General features: G+C 43.4%; 2 protein-coding genes across 2 annotated transcripts in view; one reads left to right on the plus strand and one right to left on the minus strand.

Moving 5' to 3' along the window:
• Positions 1–17,367, minus strand: part of LOC138958869 (uncharacterized) — a 291,914-nt gene that overhangs the window by 117,827 nt on the left and 156,720 nt on the right. The window lies entirely within an intron of this gene.
• Positions 8,582–12,833, plus strand: LOC138958859 (transcription factor ATOH8-like). The gene has a single exon (XM_070330162.1). The coding sequence runs from the start codon at positions 8,901–8,903 to the stop codon at positions 10,035–10,037; it is 1,137 nt and encodes a 378-aa protein (XP_070186263.1). The 5' UTR covers positions 8,582–8,900; the 3' UTR covers positions 10,038–12,833.

Raw genomic sequence — 17,367 nt, forward strand, 5'->3', positions numbered from 1 at the left:
TACCCTCTTCAACCGCAGTAGGAAACGCTGCCTGCCAGATGTTCACCCCAACTCTGGCACCTTATCAAAAACCACTTTTAAGCTCTGGGAGTAGCTCATTGTCGGAGAAAGGGAGGGGGGGTGTCGCAGGGAGGGAGGCCGGGACAAGGCTTTCTCTTGTACTCGCTGAAAATGTCTTGGCCCCAACCTACGTCGGCATACTAGCGCCAACAGTGAAAATTACTAATATCGCTGCGATGATAGTCATTATTTAATAATAAGTACAGATATCACTATGGAATTCCCAACATCAGTCAGCGATGGTATCTCATAGTGATATTGGTAATGATCACTTTTTTTTCTCAAGTTCCTGAAACCAAATAGTCGCGCCAAAAGTGAAAACTAGTAATATTACTGAGTGATATTGGTAATTGTAGTGAAATCAGTAATGATCAATGATAATGACTATTATCACACCAATGATCACTTTTGGCGATAGTGTGCCGACATACGTTCCAGATGCCAGATTTCTCTCTGTGCGTAGACCTTATTGATCGCACCGGCGTTTCAATAACAGCATGCATGCCGCGTTTGTTGAAGTCTCTGGGGCGATTATACTCCTTCTTCTCCATCGGTCTATTCTTCCCTAGCGAAGGAAATTAAAAAGTTTAGTTGCCGATGTCGTCATGTATTTGCGTCTTTCTTGAATAATAAAATCCTGGGTAAAAAAAAACAAAAAAACAATTAAGCCAGATCCGTTTGACTCGTTGACTTATACTCGGTTGGAACAGATGGGAGGAGCGGCGGGACGTTAGGTGGAGGTTAGATGGGACTGTGACACATTGAGCACTGCTGACAAGCTGCTTAATATGACTTTTTTTTCAAATATACGTGTACCTTTCATCCTTGGTATGCTATTGTGTAAACGTAACCTACCGCACATCGGCCAACCTATCAAGGTTTATACCAGTGCTGCTCAGAAATTCGATTAATTTTGTACCACAGCCGCTTGCCTTCAAACGAAGCCAGCGGGAAACCAATTAAAACATTTACTTCACGTTCAATCATTACGCAATGAATACATTACGGATAATTTCAGGCAACGTCACGACTGTTCTGCTTTACTGATGTGATAGGCTGCACTGAAGTGGTCGAGTGAGTCTAATTTTTATTGCAACGGTTGCCTCCCTTGGATGGTCGACTGGGCGACGGTGTGTGTGTGTGTGTGTGTGTGTGTGTGTGTGTGTGTGTGTGTGTGTGTGTGTGTGTGTTTGTGTTACGCGGCAGTTAGACAATCATATGCACACATAAATCGATCAAGTCACAAAAAATATAGCACGGGCTATAGTGAAAATACTTGTCACATCCTTGCACCCACTTATTTGCCAACTCTTACTGTACTGTACATTTTGTTCTTAAAGGTACCTAAAACAAATTTTTTGATTAGTGCTTTTGTGAACAAGAAACACTTAACAAGTGGCTCTATCCCATCTCCCCCCCCCCCTTTCCCCTATCCCATTTCCCCCCTTTCCCTCGTCGCGATATAACCTTCGTGGTTGAAAACGACGTTAAATACAAAAAAAAGAAAAGAAAAGTAAAACAAAGTGTTACGCGGCAGTCAGACAATCATATGCACATTATACAAATCGATCAAGTCATAAAACACAGCACGAGCTACAGTGAAAATACTTGTTTTTTCCTTGCAATCCCTCCTGTCCCTCTTAGTCTTATTCTACTGAACATCAATTTCTTAAAGGTACATAAAACAAAGTGTTACGCGGCAGTCAGACAATCATATGCACACATAAATCGATCAAGTCATAAAACACAGCACGAGCTACAGTGAAAATATTTGTTTCTTCCTTGCAATCCCTCCTGTCCCTCTCAGTATTCTACTGTACATCTGTTTCTTAAAGGTACATAAAACAAAGTGTCACGCGGCTGTCAGACAATCATATGCACACATAAATCGATCAAGTCACAAAACACAGCACGAGCTGCAATGAAAATACTTGTCATATCCTCTCACCCACTTATGTTCCCACTCCTTTTTTTTGTTCGCTGTCAGATTGATTTTGTTTTGTTTTAAAACTGGAGGCCTGGAGGTGGATGTGGGCATGTGCAAACACGAGAATCGAATTTCTGATGCATCATTTATTTGGAAAGCTGTTGATACGGTTGAAAGGGCTTTAACACGCTCTGCTGGTGCCTTTAGCCAATGAGGGGTTTAAAAGAGGGATGGTTGTACAACGCGAACTTTTTCAATCAATCAATCAATATGAGGCTTATATCGCGCGTATTCCGTGGGTACAGTTCTAAGCGCAGGGATTTATTTATTTTTTTATTTTTTATTTTTATTTTATGCAATTTATATCCCGCACATATTCAAGGCGCAGGGATTTATTTATGCCGTGTGAGATGGAATTTTTTTTACACAATACATCACGCATTCACATCGGCCAGCAGATCGCAGCCATTTCGGCGCATATCCTACTTTTCACGGCCTATTATTCCAAGTCACACGGGTATTTTGGTGGACATTTTTATCTATGCCTATACAATTTTGCCAGGAAAGACCCTTTTGTCAATCGTGGGATCTTTAACGTGCACACCCCAATGTAGTGTACACGAAGGGACCTCGGTTTTTCGTCTCATCCGAAAGACTAGCACTTGAACCCACCACCTAGGTTAGGAAAGGGGGGAGAAAATTGCAAACGCCCTGACCCAGGGTCGAACTCGCAACCTCTCGCTTCCGAGCGCAAGTGCGTTACCACTCGGCCACCCAGTCCATAAGTTTTTGAAGTCAATTGTGCATACGAATTACTGGTACATACATGTAATCGTGACGTGTGTTCAAGAACAGTGTCCCAAATGAACTCTCTCCGTCCACAGTACGCCGTTTTTATTTCGTTCCAAATGTCAAAGTCCAAATCCGTATAGCTTTTCAGAACAAGTTTGCTTTGGTGTCAACGCACTGGCAGCGTTCTGTAGTTTGTCTGCACAGTTTGATACACATTGCAACAGCTTCCTAGCTTTTACTTTACTTTATTTATGTTATTATTCCAAGGCTGCATGGAAATTCGGGTCGCTTTCCCCCCAGTGGAAAGCTAGCAACAACAAGAGTCGCGCTACCCAGGAGTGTGCGTGTTTGGTGTATTCAGCCACCTTCACTTATGGCAGAATGACCGAGGTGTTTTACGTGCCACTGTTGTAACACGGGGACGGGACATGGATACCGTCTCTGAGTCTGCAAATAAAGTTGACCCGTGTCCGTCCCGGCCTGGATTCAAACCGTGACCGATCACAATTCGAGTACTAGTCTACCACTTAATTGAGCTACCTTGTCCCCCATTTAGCTCAAATTCGGGACAGTATTCGTGAACATTACTCAGACTTCTGTGGGTTTGTCAGCTTTCCTGCGTATCGTCGGGCCCCAGGTGCAGTTATAAAGTCGGAAACACGTTGGCGTCGAGCTTTGTCTTCTATAAGGTTTTTTTTTAAACGGACAAAAATTAAAAGTAATAGTAGCGCTATCACATGAAAGGCAATATTCCAGTCCGAAGCAGGTGGTGCACCCGTCATGTGATTGCAACTCTTTTATCTTCCATCTGTATCAGCAACCAAGGCCACGACCACCGCTGCAGCATCACCATCACCGTCAGCCGCAGCAACAACAACCTGTCACCACTGATGATCTGGACAAAGAACAAGAGGTGCAATGTGCACGTGCTGATAGGATATCATGGGAACCAGGTGTCCTCTTTGTGCCTTACTACAGCGAAACCCCAAACTTAAGACCTCCATGCAAACAGTCTGGAAAAGGTCAGGTCTTTAGAAGGAGGTGGAGGGTACATTATCATGCTGAGACTATGAACAGAAAATCAGAGAAAGAAAGGTAACAAAAAGGAAAAAGAAAAAAAGGAGAAAGGCCCGGGTATGCCTTACATCGGGTATACGAATTACTGGTACATATATGTAATCGTGACGTGTGTTCAAGAACAGTGTCCCAAATCATAGACCAAATAGCCTGGACCGCCAACTCGTCACGTGACCCTTCGAGGTTACGACGCTCGATTTTCACAGGGTCGCTTAGCGTCCGGTTTGAATGACAGTGAAAAGAAAGCACGCTCCAGTTATTTGTGACAATGGGAGGTGACAATGAACTGGATTTTCCAAAACTCCAAACTAAACTTAACAAAACTCATCGAAAAACATGTTCCATATGCACTTTAGCTGAGTTTATTTTAGCATTTTCAGAACTTACCTTGGCAACTTCGTCCATGTTTACAATCGACACCGGATATGACATCCCCCTGATTTCTGAAAGGCCAAGAAGAGCGGGGTAGTAGTTGCGCTGAGAAAGATAGCACGCTTTTCTGTACCTCTCTTCGTTCCTAAATCGGGGTGGCCGCTACCTCGTAATAGAGAGAAAGAGCGGAGAGAGAGCTTGTTGGCGGTCCAGGCTATTTGGTCTATGCACAAATGAACTCTCTCCGTCCACAGTACGCCGTTTTATTTTGTGGAGAAGGTCCACTGTACGCCGGGAACAGTTTATTACAAGCTGTTAATCTACCGAACCGACTGCATGGTTATTAGAGTAGCCGCCCGCATGGCTACAACGTCATAGAGAATTGAAAAAAGAACTAAACAGCCTTAAGTAGCGTTCTAGATCATTGAACTTGACAAGAAACAACGCTATTGATTGCTAACTTCACACACAGTCAACAGACTCGTCACCATGACTCAAAAACTTAACACAGAGACAGTAAATTGAAGACGGAATTAAAAGAAAAGTTCTTAATCATATATATTTTGGTTCGTTTGTTGAATACCTCACAGGTCCCTTTTGTTGGCCTATTTGAGATATGCCATGTTTATTCGCTATTGCCATCACATTTGGGGAAAATCCAGCTTTTTGTTGTTCATTTTGCTCGCCCAACAGATTGCTACTATGTGAACAGCAAGCACTATCACAAGGATCTAGCGTAAAGATTAGAATAAAAGAGCAAAGGGACCGGAGTTCTAGACCCTTTGGAGTAGTGTATCCATGCAGAGTGTTTCCGCTGATATCACATTTAACAGACTGGTTTTCGCCATCACAAGATCCTGCCATACAGATAAGACATTTCGGAGGAAAACAAAGGGATGGATTTATAGGCCATTCAGTTTTGTGAAGAAATCCAGGTGTTCTTCTGTCCCAGCCTAACACGCGTTGAACTGCGCGATGTGACTGGTTATTGCAGCACTCACTACTATTACGACAACCCGTCGTAAAGACTAGAAAAGAGTTATGGATTATCTGGAAGGGAAAATCATGTTTCCCCTGCTTTCATCAAACAGATCACACTGATATGTTGTTGAAGTAGCACTGATCTACCAGCACAACAACCTTGTAAAGATTGATATACAAAATTTGTAAAGGGATAATAAAAGGGCCGCGTTTCAGGCCATTCAGGGAGAAATTCACATTTTCTTCAATTCATTTTCGTTAAAACGTCAAAGCACAGCCTAAACTTCTAGATACAGAAGGTGGCTGCCTTACAAGACGGAGAAGAATGTCAAGCAGGTTAATTATTACAGCATCCACCACCTAGTAAAACCGATGGTCACTAGAGACTTGATTGATAAGGACCAAAGCAACATGAGTGCTTTTAGAATATTTAGACCAACCCTTTTCTTTTAGTGTGTTCTTCACAACAGCCAGGAAAAATTTAGGAGAGAAGTTCTAAACCATAATTATTTAGCTGGAAGCAATCTAGGATTTCTTTTTCTCTCCAAATCAAACCAAACCACACCGCTGAATGGACTTGCCTAGGATTGCTTGCAAGCAAAATAATGGTTTTTCTCTTGCCCGTGTCAACAATGCAGGACAGACAAGAATATGGTGATAAATATGACGGCTTACTAGTGCCAAAACCTCATAATTGTAATTATCAAGGGAAAATTACTAATTTTCCCTTGATAATTACCTTTTTCACGTGTTAATTACTAATTTTCCCTTGATAATTACCATTTTCACGTGTTAATTACTAATTTTCCCGGGAAAATTACTAACTTTCCCGGGAAAATTACTAACTTTCACCTGTTATTTACTAATTTTTAGTTTTGGCTCACTTCCTGACGGATTGCTAGTGCCAAAACTAAAAATTAGTCATTTTCCCGTGAAAATTACTAATTATCCCGTGAAAATGAGTAACTAACGAGTGAAAACAGTAACTGACAGCGTTAATTAGTAATTATCACGTGATAATGGGTAACCCCAGGTTTTGGCACTAGTAAGCCGTCATAGATAAAGTTCCCGAACATGATTAGGAAGACATGCAGGTTTTTCTTCTGTCTTCAAATGCCTGGGATGGACTGAATGGGCTGCCTGGGATTGCTTGCAGGCAAAGGGATTTTCACTTGCCAGTGTGAATAATGCAGGAAAGACAAGAATATGGTGATAAAGTTCGAGACCATTTTTCGGAAGACATCCATTGAGGTTTTTCTTCTGTTTTCAAATACTGAATGGACTGCCTGGGATTGCTTGCAGGCAAAGGGCTTTTCACTTGCCAGTGGAAACATTGCAGGAAATAACAGAATGGTGATACAATTCCAGACCATTTTTAGGAAGATATTCAGGTTTTTCTTCTGTCTTCATACGTGGAATGGCCTGAATGGAATTGCAGACAAAGGGCTTTTCATTTGCCAATGTGGACATGCAGTGCAGGAAATAACAGAATTATTGTGGTAAAGTTCCAGACCATATTAATTTTAGGACGACATCCGGTTTTTTCTTCTGCCTTCAAACAAAACGTTACGTTTTGTCATAAACTAAACTGTCCAATAACATACTTTTCTTGTTTTTGGATTCTGAATTTTGGAACGTTGGCAGGCAAAGGGTTTTTCACTTGACAGTATGACAGTACATGAACAATGCAAGAAATAGCAGAGGTACACATACAATTCTACACCATATTCAGGGAGAAAGCCAGGTTTTTCTTTTCTCTTCAAACGCAAAAGAAGGGACCGGCTGAGGTTGCAGGCGTAGGGGTTTTCACTTGCCAGTGTGAGCGATAGCCATGCGAATTGGATTAGTCAATAAATAACACACATCAAGGAATTCGCCGGCCCAGAACATCTGGCCGCAGGCACACAACAGGGCAATCACAGATACACATAGTGGGAGGGGGGATAGAGGGAAGAGAGGAGGGGGATTTTGATTGTGCTGGGCATGATGGGAGGGGGGGGAAGGGGGAGGGGGTGAGAGGGCGTGGCAGTGATTGGGGAGACAGGGGAGGGAGAGGAAGAAATTAATAGGGGAAAGAAGAGAGAGAGGAGAGAGAGAGAGAGAGAGAGAGAGAGAGAGAGAGAGAGAGAGAGAGAGAGGGAGAGAGAGAGAGAGTCACAATGAGAAAGAGAGAGAGAGAGAGAGAGAGAGGGGGAGAGAGAGAGGGGGGGAGAGAGAGGGGGAGAAAGAGAGACAGAGAGAGTGAGAGAGATAATCTTGTGAAAAAGAGACTGAAAGTGAGAGGGAGAGAGGGGGGAGAGAGAGAGGGGAGGGGTGACAAGGATATGTTTGAGAGAGGAGGAGAGAGAGCCTGGGGATAGGTTTGGTGTAGTCTTGATAGGAAGGGATATGGGAGGGGGAATTGAGGAAGGGGGTCGAGAACGGGCGGGGTGTGGGGGGGGGTGTGTGTGGGGAGGAGAAGGGTGGAGCCGAGGTGGCTGGCCAGACATTTCACAGGGCAAGAGCCGCACGCAGCACACAGACATTATTGAGGCGGCACATTAGACACGGAGCAACACCACCAACCACAGCTTGCTACCTGCAGCTACTTTATGCCTCCCGCCACTCTCTCTCCCCTCATAACAACAACCTGCCCTGCTTGCCGCTACAACAGTGATACAGAACAGACCCCCACCACTGACAACAACACCCCGCCCCACCCACAGCACAGCTGACTTGACTGCGCTCATTCTGCCAGGTTCATTCTCTCACCCACTGCGAGAGTCTGACAACATACCCACCACTCTATGGGACGGTCCACAAGGGAAATAGCGAGCAGAACGACTCTATCGCTAGTTCTGTATATATGTGCGCAATATCGATGTGTGTGGGGGTACTTGGGTGCTGTATGCATACATGTGTGTGTGTGTGTGTGTGTGTGTGTGTGTGTGTCTGTGTGTTCGCGAGCGTGCGCGTGTGTGGTACTGCGCTTTGCCCCCTACCTCGGTCAGCAAAGGCCATGTCGAGCCAGCCAGTGGATTAACTTCTCAGCGACACTGCCTGTCGTTCGTCCCAAGCACAGTGGCAGGCCGAGGTGGGCGGGGGGGGGGGGGGAGTGGGAGGGAGAGGCCAAGGGGAGAGGGGAGAGAGAGTGGAGACAGGAGCGAGAGAGCGAGAGAGAGAGAGAGAGAGAGAGAGAGAGTACGGCACCGCGTCGCAGAGAGAGAAGGAAGAGAGAGGAGGGGGAGGGAGGGATTGAAGAGGGAGAGAGAGAGAGAGAGAGAGAGAGAGAGAGAGAGAGAGAGAGAGAGAGAGAGAGAGAGAGAGAGAGAGAGAGAGTACGGCACCGCGGCGCGAAGAGAGAAGTAAGAGAGAGGAGGGGGCGGGGGGGATAGAGCGGCACCGCGGCGTCACAGCGACTGAAGGATGAACAACCACCTGTCACTCCGGGCCGTTTAGCCAGCTGGCCGTGTGTGCAACTAAAGTAGTGTAGAGCGGCGCTAGGCAGTGGCGGGGTGTAGTAGCTAGCAGTAGAGACAGCAGGCAGTGTTACACAGTGAGTGAGAGAGAGAGAAAGAGATCAGTGCTGTATTGACTGCCGCGATAGGCGGTTCGTGGCGTGTGTTGGACTACTGAACTGAGCCACCTTATTATACCTTCATTTTACCTACCTACCTACCTACCTAGCGAGGGGTGGATTTTTATCTACCGGATGGCTTCTGTGGCGGCAGTACGACATCTGCCCAACTTCCACCCTCACCCCCACCCTCTCCCTCCGCACCCTCCTCACCCCCACCCGGGGGAACACAGCAGCGGGGGCAGTGATGACGGCAGCCCCCAGTCCCCCGGTACCACCACGCCCCCTCCCTCCCCGCCCCCCGGGGGCAAGGGGTCTTCGCTGCTGGAGACACCCACGCGGAAGAACAAGCGGAAACTGAGCGAGCCGAGGAAGCGGGGGTCGGACTTCTCCATCAAACGCCTGTGTCCGGGTTCTCCCGGGGGCAGCGCCATGTCCGAGAGCGGTTGCAGCGACGACGGTGGGGAGGCCGACAACAACAACCTCCGCCAGAACCACAGGTCTCGTCGGCCGGTCCGACGTCGGCTGTCCAACGACAACGACGACTCCACGCTGAGCGAGAGGGAGGACACTCCTGGGCCCAGCGGCAGCGGCAAGAACGGTGGTAGTGGCGGTCTTCCTCACGGGGCGGGGGGCGCGCCACCCCACCACAACCCCTTCTTCCCCGCGGGCCTCCCGCCCTTCCTGCCCGGGTTCTACCTGGCCGACGGTCGAGCTGGGTTCCCGCCACCGCCCTTCCCGGGGCTCCCTCTCGGGCTCCCTCACCACCCCGGGCTCCCCACCGGCCTAGCCACAGACTCCAGAAGCCATGACCCTCACCGCGACGTGAACTCCTCCCGCTCCAACCAGCAGCACCTCAACCTTCCCGGACTGAGCGCTCAGGATCTGTCCCGAGCGGAGTCTCCGGACAACTCGGGCGATGACAACAGCATGCTCGAGGGCAGCAGCGGTGGTCGCAAGCCCCGCAAGAACTACAAGAACATGACGCGCGAGAGACGCGTGGAGGCCAACGCGAGGGAGCGTACGCGTGTGCACACCATCAGCGCGGCCTTCGACGCCCTCCGGCGCGCGGTTCCGTCTTACTCGTACAACCAGAAACTGTCCAAGCTAGCCATCTTGAGGATAGCCTGCACCTACATCATGGCCCTGGGGCGGCTCGCCGACGTCGACTGCAGCAACGCCGAAGCTCCCATTCCTGTCACGTTCGGCGACTGTGTGGACTTGTGTACCAGGACTATACAGACTGAGGGCAGGGCTAGAAGACGGCACTGACGTCAGTGGATTTTTTCTGTGACGTCATTGTGACTTTTTTGAGTGACGTCATGCTCAGTGCTGTGTCATCTCTGTATTCGCTCATGTCAAATATTTTGACCTCAGCCTCGTCTGTGACAGTCCATTGCATGGATGATTATTTTGTGAGGGTCGTCTCAAAAGATAAGTGTGTCATTTTAACTCTTGGGTCAGTGTCAAACGTGAATTTTGTTTGTGTCATCTGACGTCACTGCGTCGTCATCTGGATCTTGTGACGTCATTTGTGTCATGGCATGTACGTTTTATTGGCCATCTCTGGATTTTTTTAACAACGCGAAAGTTCTCGAGTCTCAACTCGTGCGCAAAGCAGATGTAATAAAAGAAGTGAAAATGCGGCATACTTTGTACATTCTACATCTCACTGCGTGACGTTTTTATGCCATTGGTGTGATCACGCACAGTATGAATGATACGCGTTAGTCTTCTGTTGTTTCTTTATGTGAGGTTCTTGTTTCAACTTGGTGATCTCAGTTGATTCTTGCCAAGACAAAACGATCTGTGACTCGTCCTGTGACTCGATTCTTTTCGGAAGAAAAATGTGTCTATATTATCTTGTTGCTGTTTCACACAACATTTTAAGAATTCTTCCAGGCTACTTTCGGATTTATTTTCTTTCCGCGGACACGCGAGTCTTTGAACTAGCATCTTTTGTTTTTTTCATGTATCCTCCTGAACATTTGAGGGCCTTTATGGTTGATCTCGGGTGCTAACAAACAAGCTCGCACACTGACGTTTTATTTTGTATTCTTGCTTCTCTGTGTTTTTCACTGTGGAATGTACGCAGTCTCGAGTTCTCTGTGTTGTGTTGACAATTCGATGTTGATAATGATGTGAACTCAGAACTGAGTATGACACTGATATAGCTCAGACGCATACATGTGCAGTCTCTGTGATGATTAGACAATTTACTGACACGTGCGTTCAGTACCTGAACTGTAAGATCTGCTGACCTAGATAGTGTATGTGTGTGTGTGTTTATGTGTGTGTACGTGTGTGTGTGTTTATGTGTGTGTGTGTGCATGTGTGTGTGTGTGTGTGTGTGTGTAGTGTGCGTGCTTGTGCGCGTGGTGTGTGTGCGCGTGCGTACGATTACTTTGAATGTTCCAGTGTTTTTGTAAAATTACAAGAGGAAGACAGCCATCCTCATTTCAACGATCAGTATCATTGTGTACAGTCTTAGTCTCTGTGAAACTAAGCGGACACCTTTCACTACGAAGTGGATGTAAGAGTTCTTTTTCTTGTGCAAAAAGGAATACATGTATGTTCTGTGATGACTTTTTTTCTCTCCAAAATCAAAAATCAACATCTCGTCTTGAAAACTGATCTCCCCAAATGGCCGATAACTTATTTGTCATTGTGTACGCCAAACAAGAAAGCAAAACAAGACAAAAAGTCACACATCATCAGCAACCTTGAAACGGTGTTTAAACGATCAACGCTGGAAACAACAGTGCAGACATGCACAACAGTGCACATGAACAGGGATGGTGAAAATGAGCACCAGCATCAGTGTATAACAATCATTGTGTGCTAAGATGAAACAGTGTGCAAAGTAAGGCCACCCATCTCTCAGTCTCACGAGCACGTGATCATCACCTGTGTTTGAGGAAGCTCTCTTCCCGTCAGATGATCTGATATCAGTGGTGAGGCTGTTTACCTGTGTTACCTGTTCATTCACCTTTTTTCTCGTCTCGCAGCAAGGTATGCAGGCTGGTACTATTATAACAGGCTATCTCGTGTGCTCAGTCTCTTCGCTCTGTCTTGCACTTTGTCAACCACGCCTACCTATGTAAAGAAAATCCTTCAGTCTGAGTGTTGTATTTCACGTGTGATGTTTTTTTTTTCTTTTTTTTCTCTTCTTTGTCTTTTTTAAGATCGATCAGGAAATTGAGGTTGACGGGTACACAACATTTCTTGAAAGGGATTAGCATGTAATTATAAGAGTGTAGACGTTTTTCTTTTCTTCTGCCCACTTCTATGTTTTACTTTTGAGCGACTGATGAGGGAACAGTAGGATTTTAAACGGGTACACAACATTTTTTGCCGGAAGAGGTTAGCATTATGTGTGTCCAGAAGTATATTAATATTAATTAGATAAGATCATTCTACCTATGGTGTGCCAAATCAGCAGCTTGTGTAAAAAAAATTTTTTGTGCTTTTGCTCGTTAATTCTTTGAGCTTGACTATAAATACTCTGTTATTAAAGTTTTCATTTGTATTAAAAAAATTTTTTAAATGAATTATTGAAGGGGTGGGTGCGGAGGCAGTAAGTGATCCGGGAACGAGTGGTCTGTGCGATACCATTTAGTAAATTTTTTATATCTTCAAATGAGAAAGAGAATAATGTTCAACCAGTCAAAGATCTAACGATAGATACAAGTTTATGTTGAACGTATAAAATGTCTTCATCTTCGTTTACACCCTGGCACTGAACTGAAAGACCTCACTGAACTGAGTTCGACTGAAAAGAAATAAGCTTTGAAAAGTATAAAACATTCAGCAGTTGACCTTTTCCTATCCCATTATTTTGTATTCTCGCCCTTTTATAACGCAGTTTAACATCAACAGGGTGCCGCTTTGTCTGCGACTGTTTCTTAGCACTGAGATGCCTCAAACAGCTGGTGCAATGTCGGCTTGGTAGAGGCATTGAGAATGAGGGGCAATACAAAAATCTGTTCTCATAAATGAACAATGATGGCTGATCTATGCTTGTAGAAGAAAAAGCAAGGATAGCAAATCGTGTTTTGAGCGAGGAAGGCGGGGGTGGGGGGGGGGGGGGGGGGGGAGGGGGAGTGTTGAGGGAAAAAGAAGTGAGGGATGGGGACTGAGGGAGGAGGGGTGAGGTTTGTGTGTGTGTGTGTGTGTGTGTGTGTGTGTGTGTGTGTGTGTGTGTGTGTGTGTAAATTTAGAACAAAAGAAGACTGACAGAAGTTTTGTTTGATTGTATTTTATTGTTGTTGTCTTTTGTGTCTTTTTGTTTTGTTTTCATGTTTTCTTTGCCATTTTTTGGCGATTTAGCCAGTGTTGTCAACAGAGCAGTCGGCATGGTCTGCGGCTGGATTGACGGTGTTCAACATGAAAAAACAAATTGTTGTGAATTATGTTTCTTTCTGTGATATACACAAATGATCAAACCATTGTCTTTAACACGAACTGACGCATGATAATTGTATATGTAAATATTGGTCAATGTGTACATTTTACTCTTACTTTTACGCGAGAGAGACTGAGAAAGGGACTGAAAGAGAGAGAGAGAGAGAGAGGGACTGAAGAGAGAAAGAGAGAGAGAGAGAGAGAGAGAGAGAGAGAGAGAGAGGGACTGAAGAGAGAGAGAGAGAGAGAGAGAGAGAGAGAGAGAGAGTGTGTGTGTGTGTGTGTGTGTGTGTGTGTGTGTTTGTGTGCGTGTGTTTGTGTGCGTGTGTGCATGTTTTCATACTATTCCAGATGATGTATCCATTATGTCTCTCAAACAATGATGAGTCAAGACTACAATAAGTCTTTTGTTACCCAGTTTATTTCAAAATCAAAGGATGTTTTTTGGCTACATTGGCCAGCTATCTGTCACACCCACATTGACTGTTTTTAACAATTACAAATGTTGAGTAAAATGTATAAAAGAGTATAGTTCATTACTTTTGAAACGTTCTGGAATGAGGGCGGGGGAGGGGGTGGGGGCATGTTGGGTGTTCTTATAATTGGCGATTGAGTTCTTTTTTTTTTTTTTCTCTTTTATTTCTGTCTTTTTTTATGCCAGCACACAACAGAGAAAGATGGACACTATTGTCTCTTTAATAAGCTCCAGATCTCATTAAAAACTACTCAAACTTTTAAATCATGTGAAGTTGTTCTCTGCATTTTTTCTTACTGTCGCTACTTTATTGATAAGATGTTTCACTGTTTGGCAAATGAGACTGTGCCAAAAGGTCAGGTGTCATGTCTACTGTCCCGAATGACACACGATTGCTGACATTTCACCATTGCCAACAGAATAAACAAATAAGAAATAGGTAGAAAATGAATGTGAAAACTGACTTTAATTGTTGATCAGTATTTTCTATACCACTAACAAATAATCTACTTGCACATAGCTGTTTGGCAAATGTATGTTGCATGGGACACACTGACATGAAAGTGGAAGATGTTTTTCCCTCTAGAGAAACTACATATCAAGTTACACTTTTTGTGCTCTTCCATTCCAGTTGGCAATCAATTGTTAACGCATGTTATTAGAAAAAATAGAACGAAAACAGATTAGATAGAATGAAAAATGTACTGGTGATGTCATTTGGGACATACTGACATGAAAACGTCTCCTTTTGGCACAGTCTCAAATATGTTTCAGTGAGTTTCACTGATGAGCCATTATGTTTCAAGTTGTTTTGCTGAGAAGCCATTACTTTTCGTTATGTTTCACTGAGAAGCCATTACTTTTTTCACATGATTCATTGAAGAGCCATTTTGTTTTAAGACATTTCATAAATGAACCAATCTCTTTCAAATCAAACTTGTTTTTGCAAACTATTGTGAGCATGTCGATGTTTTGAGTTTTACCACTGCCCTATAATTTGAACCGCAGCAATTTGATGATAAAATTATACTTTGAATTCATGTTGTGTCTTTTTGTGATTTGTAGAGATTTCTCTTTGTCAGCACCTTCTACAGCTGATTGTAACGTGTGTGACGACTCTGTCTGTGTGTGTGTGTGTGTGTGTGTGTGTGTGTGTTTGTGTGTGTGTGTGTGTGTTTGTGTGTGTGTGTGTGTATGTATGTGTGTGTGTGTGTATGTGTGTGTGTGTGTGTGTGTATGTACGTATGTGTGTGTGTGTGTATGTGTGTGTGTGTGTTTGTGTGTGTGTGTGTGTGTGTGTGTGTGTTCGTAATTTCCGGGTTGGTCAATGGTGCTGCTTGGGTTCCGACTTTTACTCTGTGTCCATGCTAATCTCTGAACATGTCAGATCTCTCAAACAACATCTTTGCCTGTTTGTTTTGTTAATGAGTATGATCTTTTCATTATACGCTGAGCGTTTTAGTGCAAGAATGATACAATGTTGTAACTGACAAGATGTGGTATTTACGTTTTTCATAAAAAAACCCAGTTCAAATCATAACGAGGACCATAAAACAACAACAACAACAACATCGTACGTACAAGTATAGACCTCATATATAATTGAACAACACCTTCAAAGTTTAGTTCTTCAGAGTTTTAAGGAAAAATGAAAGGAAATATATTCTAGTTGCCATATAATACATGTTATATAATGATTTCAAGGACTGAGAATGCATGTCACAAAATGGTATCCAGCTCTGGAGAATAACCCACGTAGATGTATAACATACATAATTTAACAACACCTTTAGACCTTCAGAGTTTTTAAGAACACACGTATATATATGGGCGGTTTTCAAAAAAGTGAGACTTTTGAGGCAGATGAATTTTTCAAAATGACTTTAATCAAAGCACCTTTTTTGTCAGCTAGAATGGTTAAGGAAACATAGAAGTATTTAAACACTAAATAGGCAGTCCTTGACTAAAACAAAAAGGGTAGAAAAAATTGATTAAAATAAAATTAACGAGAAAAAATGTCACTGGTGTTACCGTCTTTTGGTGTTTTTTTTCATCAGGTATAATTAGGTGATATCACATTGTTTTGCAGATTAATTGAAGAAACTGAAGATGATCTTCCAACTGATCAGGATTGAACATCTATTGCTGCTTAAAATATCAGGTTTATGAGCATCAAAGTGCCTTTTGCTATTTTTGTTTGTTTTTGGGGTAATGTCAATCCAACAAGGGGCATGAAGAAGTGGGAACATTTTCACAATTATTTTTATGCGTATGCTTTGGACTTAAAGGCACAAAACCATGGCACGGTACTGACTTAAATGCCAGATGAATTATGAAAAAAACTAAAAAAATATCATGGTGACACCAGTGACAGAGCGGTAACACCAGTGACAGTCGGTAACACCAGTGACAATTATCAAACGAAAATTCAATGTATTATTCGCTGGAAATAAAACATTCGTCAGTATCAACATTCATAATGAACTTGAAACCCAAAAGGTTTGGATGAAGAAGTGAAATTATTATAGCTTTAAAACTGTACAGGTAAAAGCATTGTAGGTAATAGTAAAACAAAGAAATGTGGTGACACCAGTGACATACTTTATCATGTTTTAATTTTATAATGTCAATTTCAATAACAAAAACGCTCATCATTCATGCACATTATTAAACTGAACACCACATATTGTTCTGAGCAGGTTTTAAGGATAAATGTAAAAATCTTGTACTACAAAGGTAACAAAACTTGACATAGTAACACCAGTGACAGTTAGTAACACCAGTGACATATTGATATACATTTTTTATTTCATTTTCATAACTTGACACAAAAGAACTTAATATGTGCACTTGCATTGCTCACATGCCCCATGGAGATTTGAAATAACCTTGCCCTTCTCTTTTGTGTAAAATACACCGATAAAACCCGTCAAATGTCACTGGTGTTACCATTCCGTCACTGGGGTTACCCTAAGCATGGTAACCCCAGTGACGGTAACACCAGTGACAAACCGGATGTTAACAAATAATGACTGCTCCCCCAAACAGGCTAGATCCAACGTTCTGACATCACATGAAAGTGGTTCACACATACCACTAACTGATACTATCAGTTTATCTTCTGTGTCTGTTTCATAGCAACTGTACCCAGTAACACAAGTGACAGTATTTACAAACATATCCTTACCTGCTACCCTTCCAAAGACTTGTAAATGGTCCACAGCTTACAGTTTCAGCTTTCTCTGCATACATGTGATGGAGGGAAAAGGGAAGAAACTCTTGGTGGTTTTGAGATGGAAGGTAAGGGGGGGGAATCATTGTTTTCCACCAAATTTGTGTGATGGTAACACCAGTGACATAAAACTGAGGGACATGACTTTTTTCATATTTAATTTATTTTTTCCCTAATTATGTAGGCAATAAGCGTTAAATGCATTTTGACATATAAAGTTCATATCTGAATAAAATTGAAATAATATTTTTTGATAGTCTGGAATTTTTTCCCTGAAATTTATGGACAGTCAAAATTGTGCAAGCTCTACCGGGGACAGGTATTTTTAGCCACACCCTCAATATTGTATGTACAAAAGTATAAAGCCAATGCAAATATTGAGAAAAAAAATCATATCCCAGTCCGTCTACAATGATTGGTCTTCACATTAAAACAGTTTACAAGGAGAAATACCCCTAACTTTAGTCGTAAGACTTGTTCAAAGTACCGGG

This window comes from Littorina saxatilis, linkage group LG2, assembly GCF_037325665.1.
Source record: "Littorina saxatilis isolate snail1 linkage group LG2, US_GU_Lsax_2.0, whole genome shotgun sequence".
Classification (NCBI taxonomy): domain Eukaryota; kingdom Metazoa; phylum Mollusca; class Gastropoda; order Littorinimorpha; family Littorinidae; genus Littorina; species Littorina saxatilis.

Coding starts and splice junctions, on each gene's coding strand:
- LOC138958859 (XM_070330162.1), top strand. CDS start 8,901: ATGGCTTCTGTGGCGGCAGTACGACATCTGCCCAACTTCCACCCTCAC.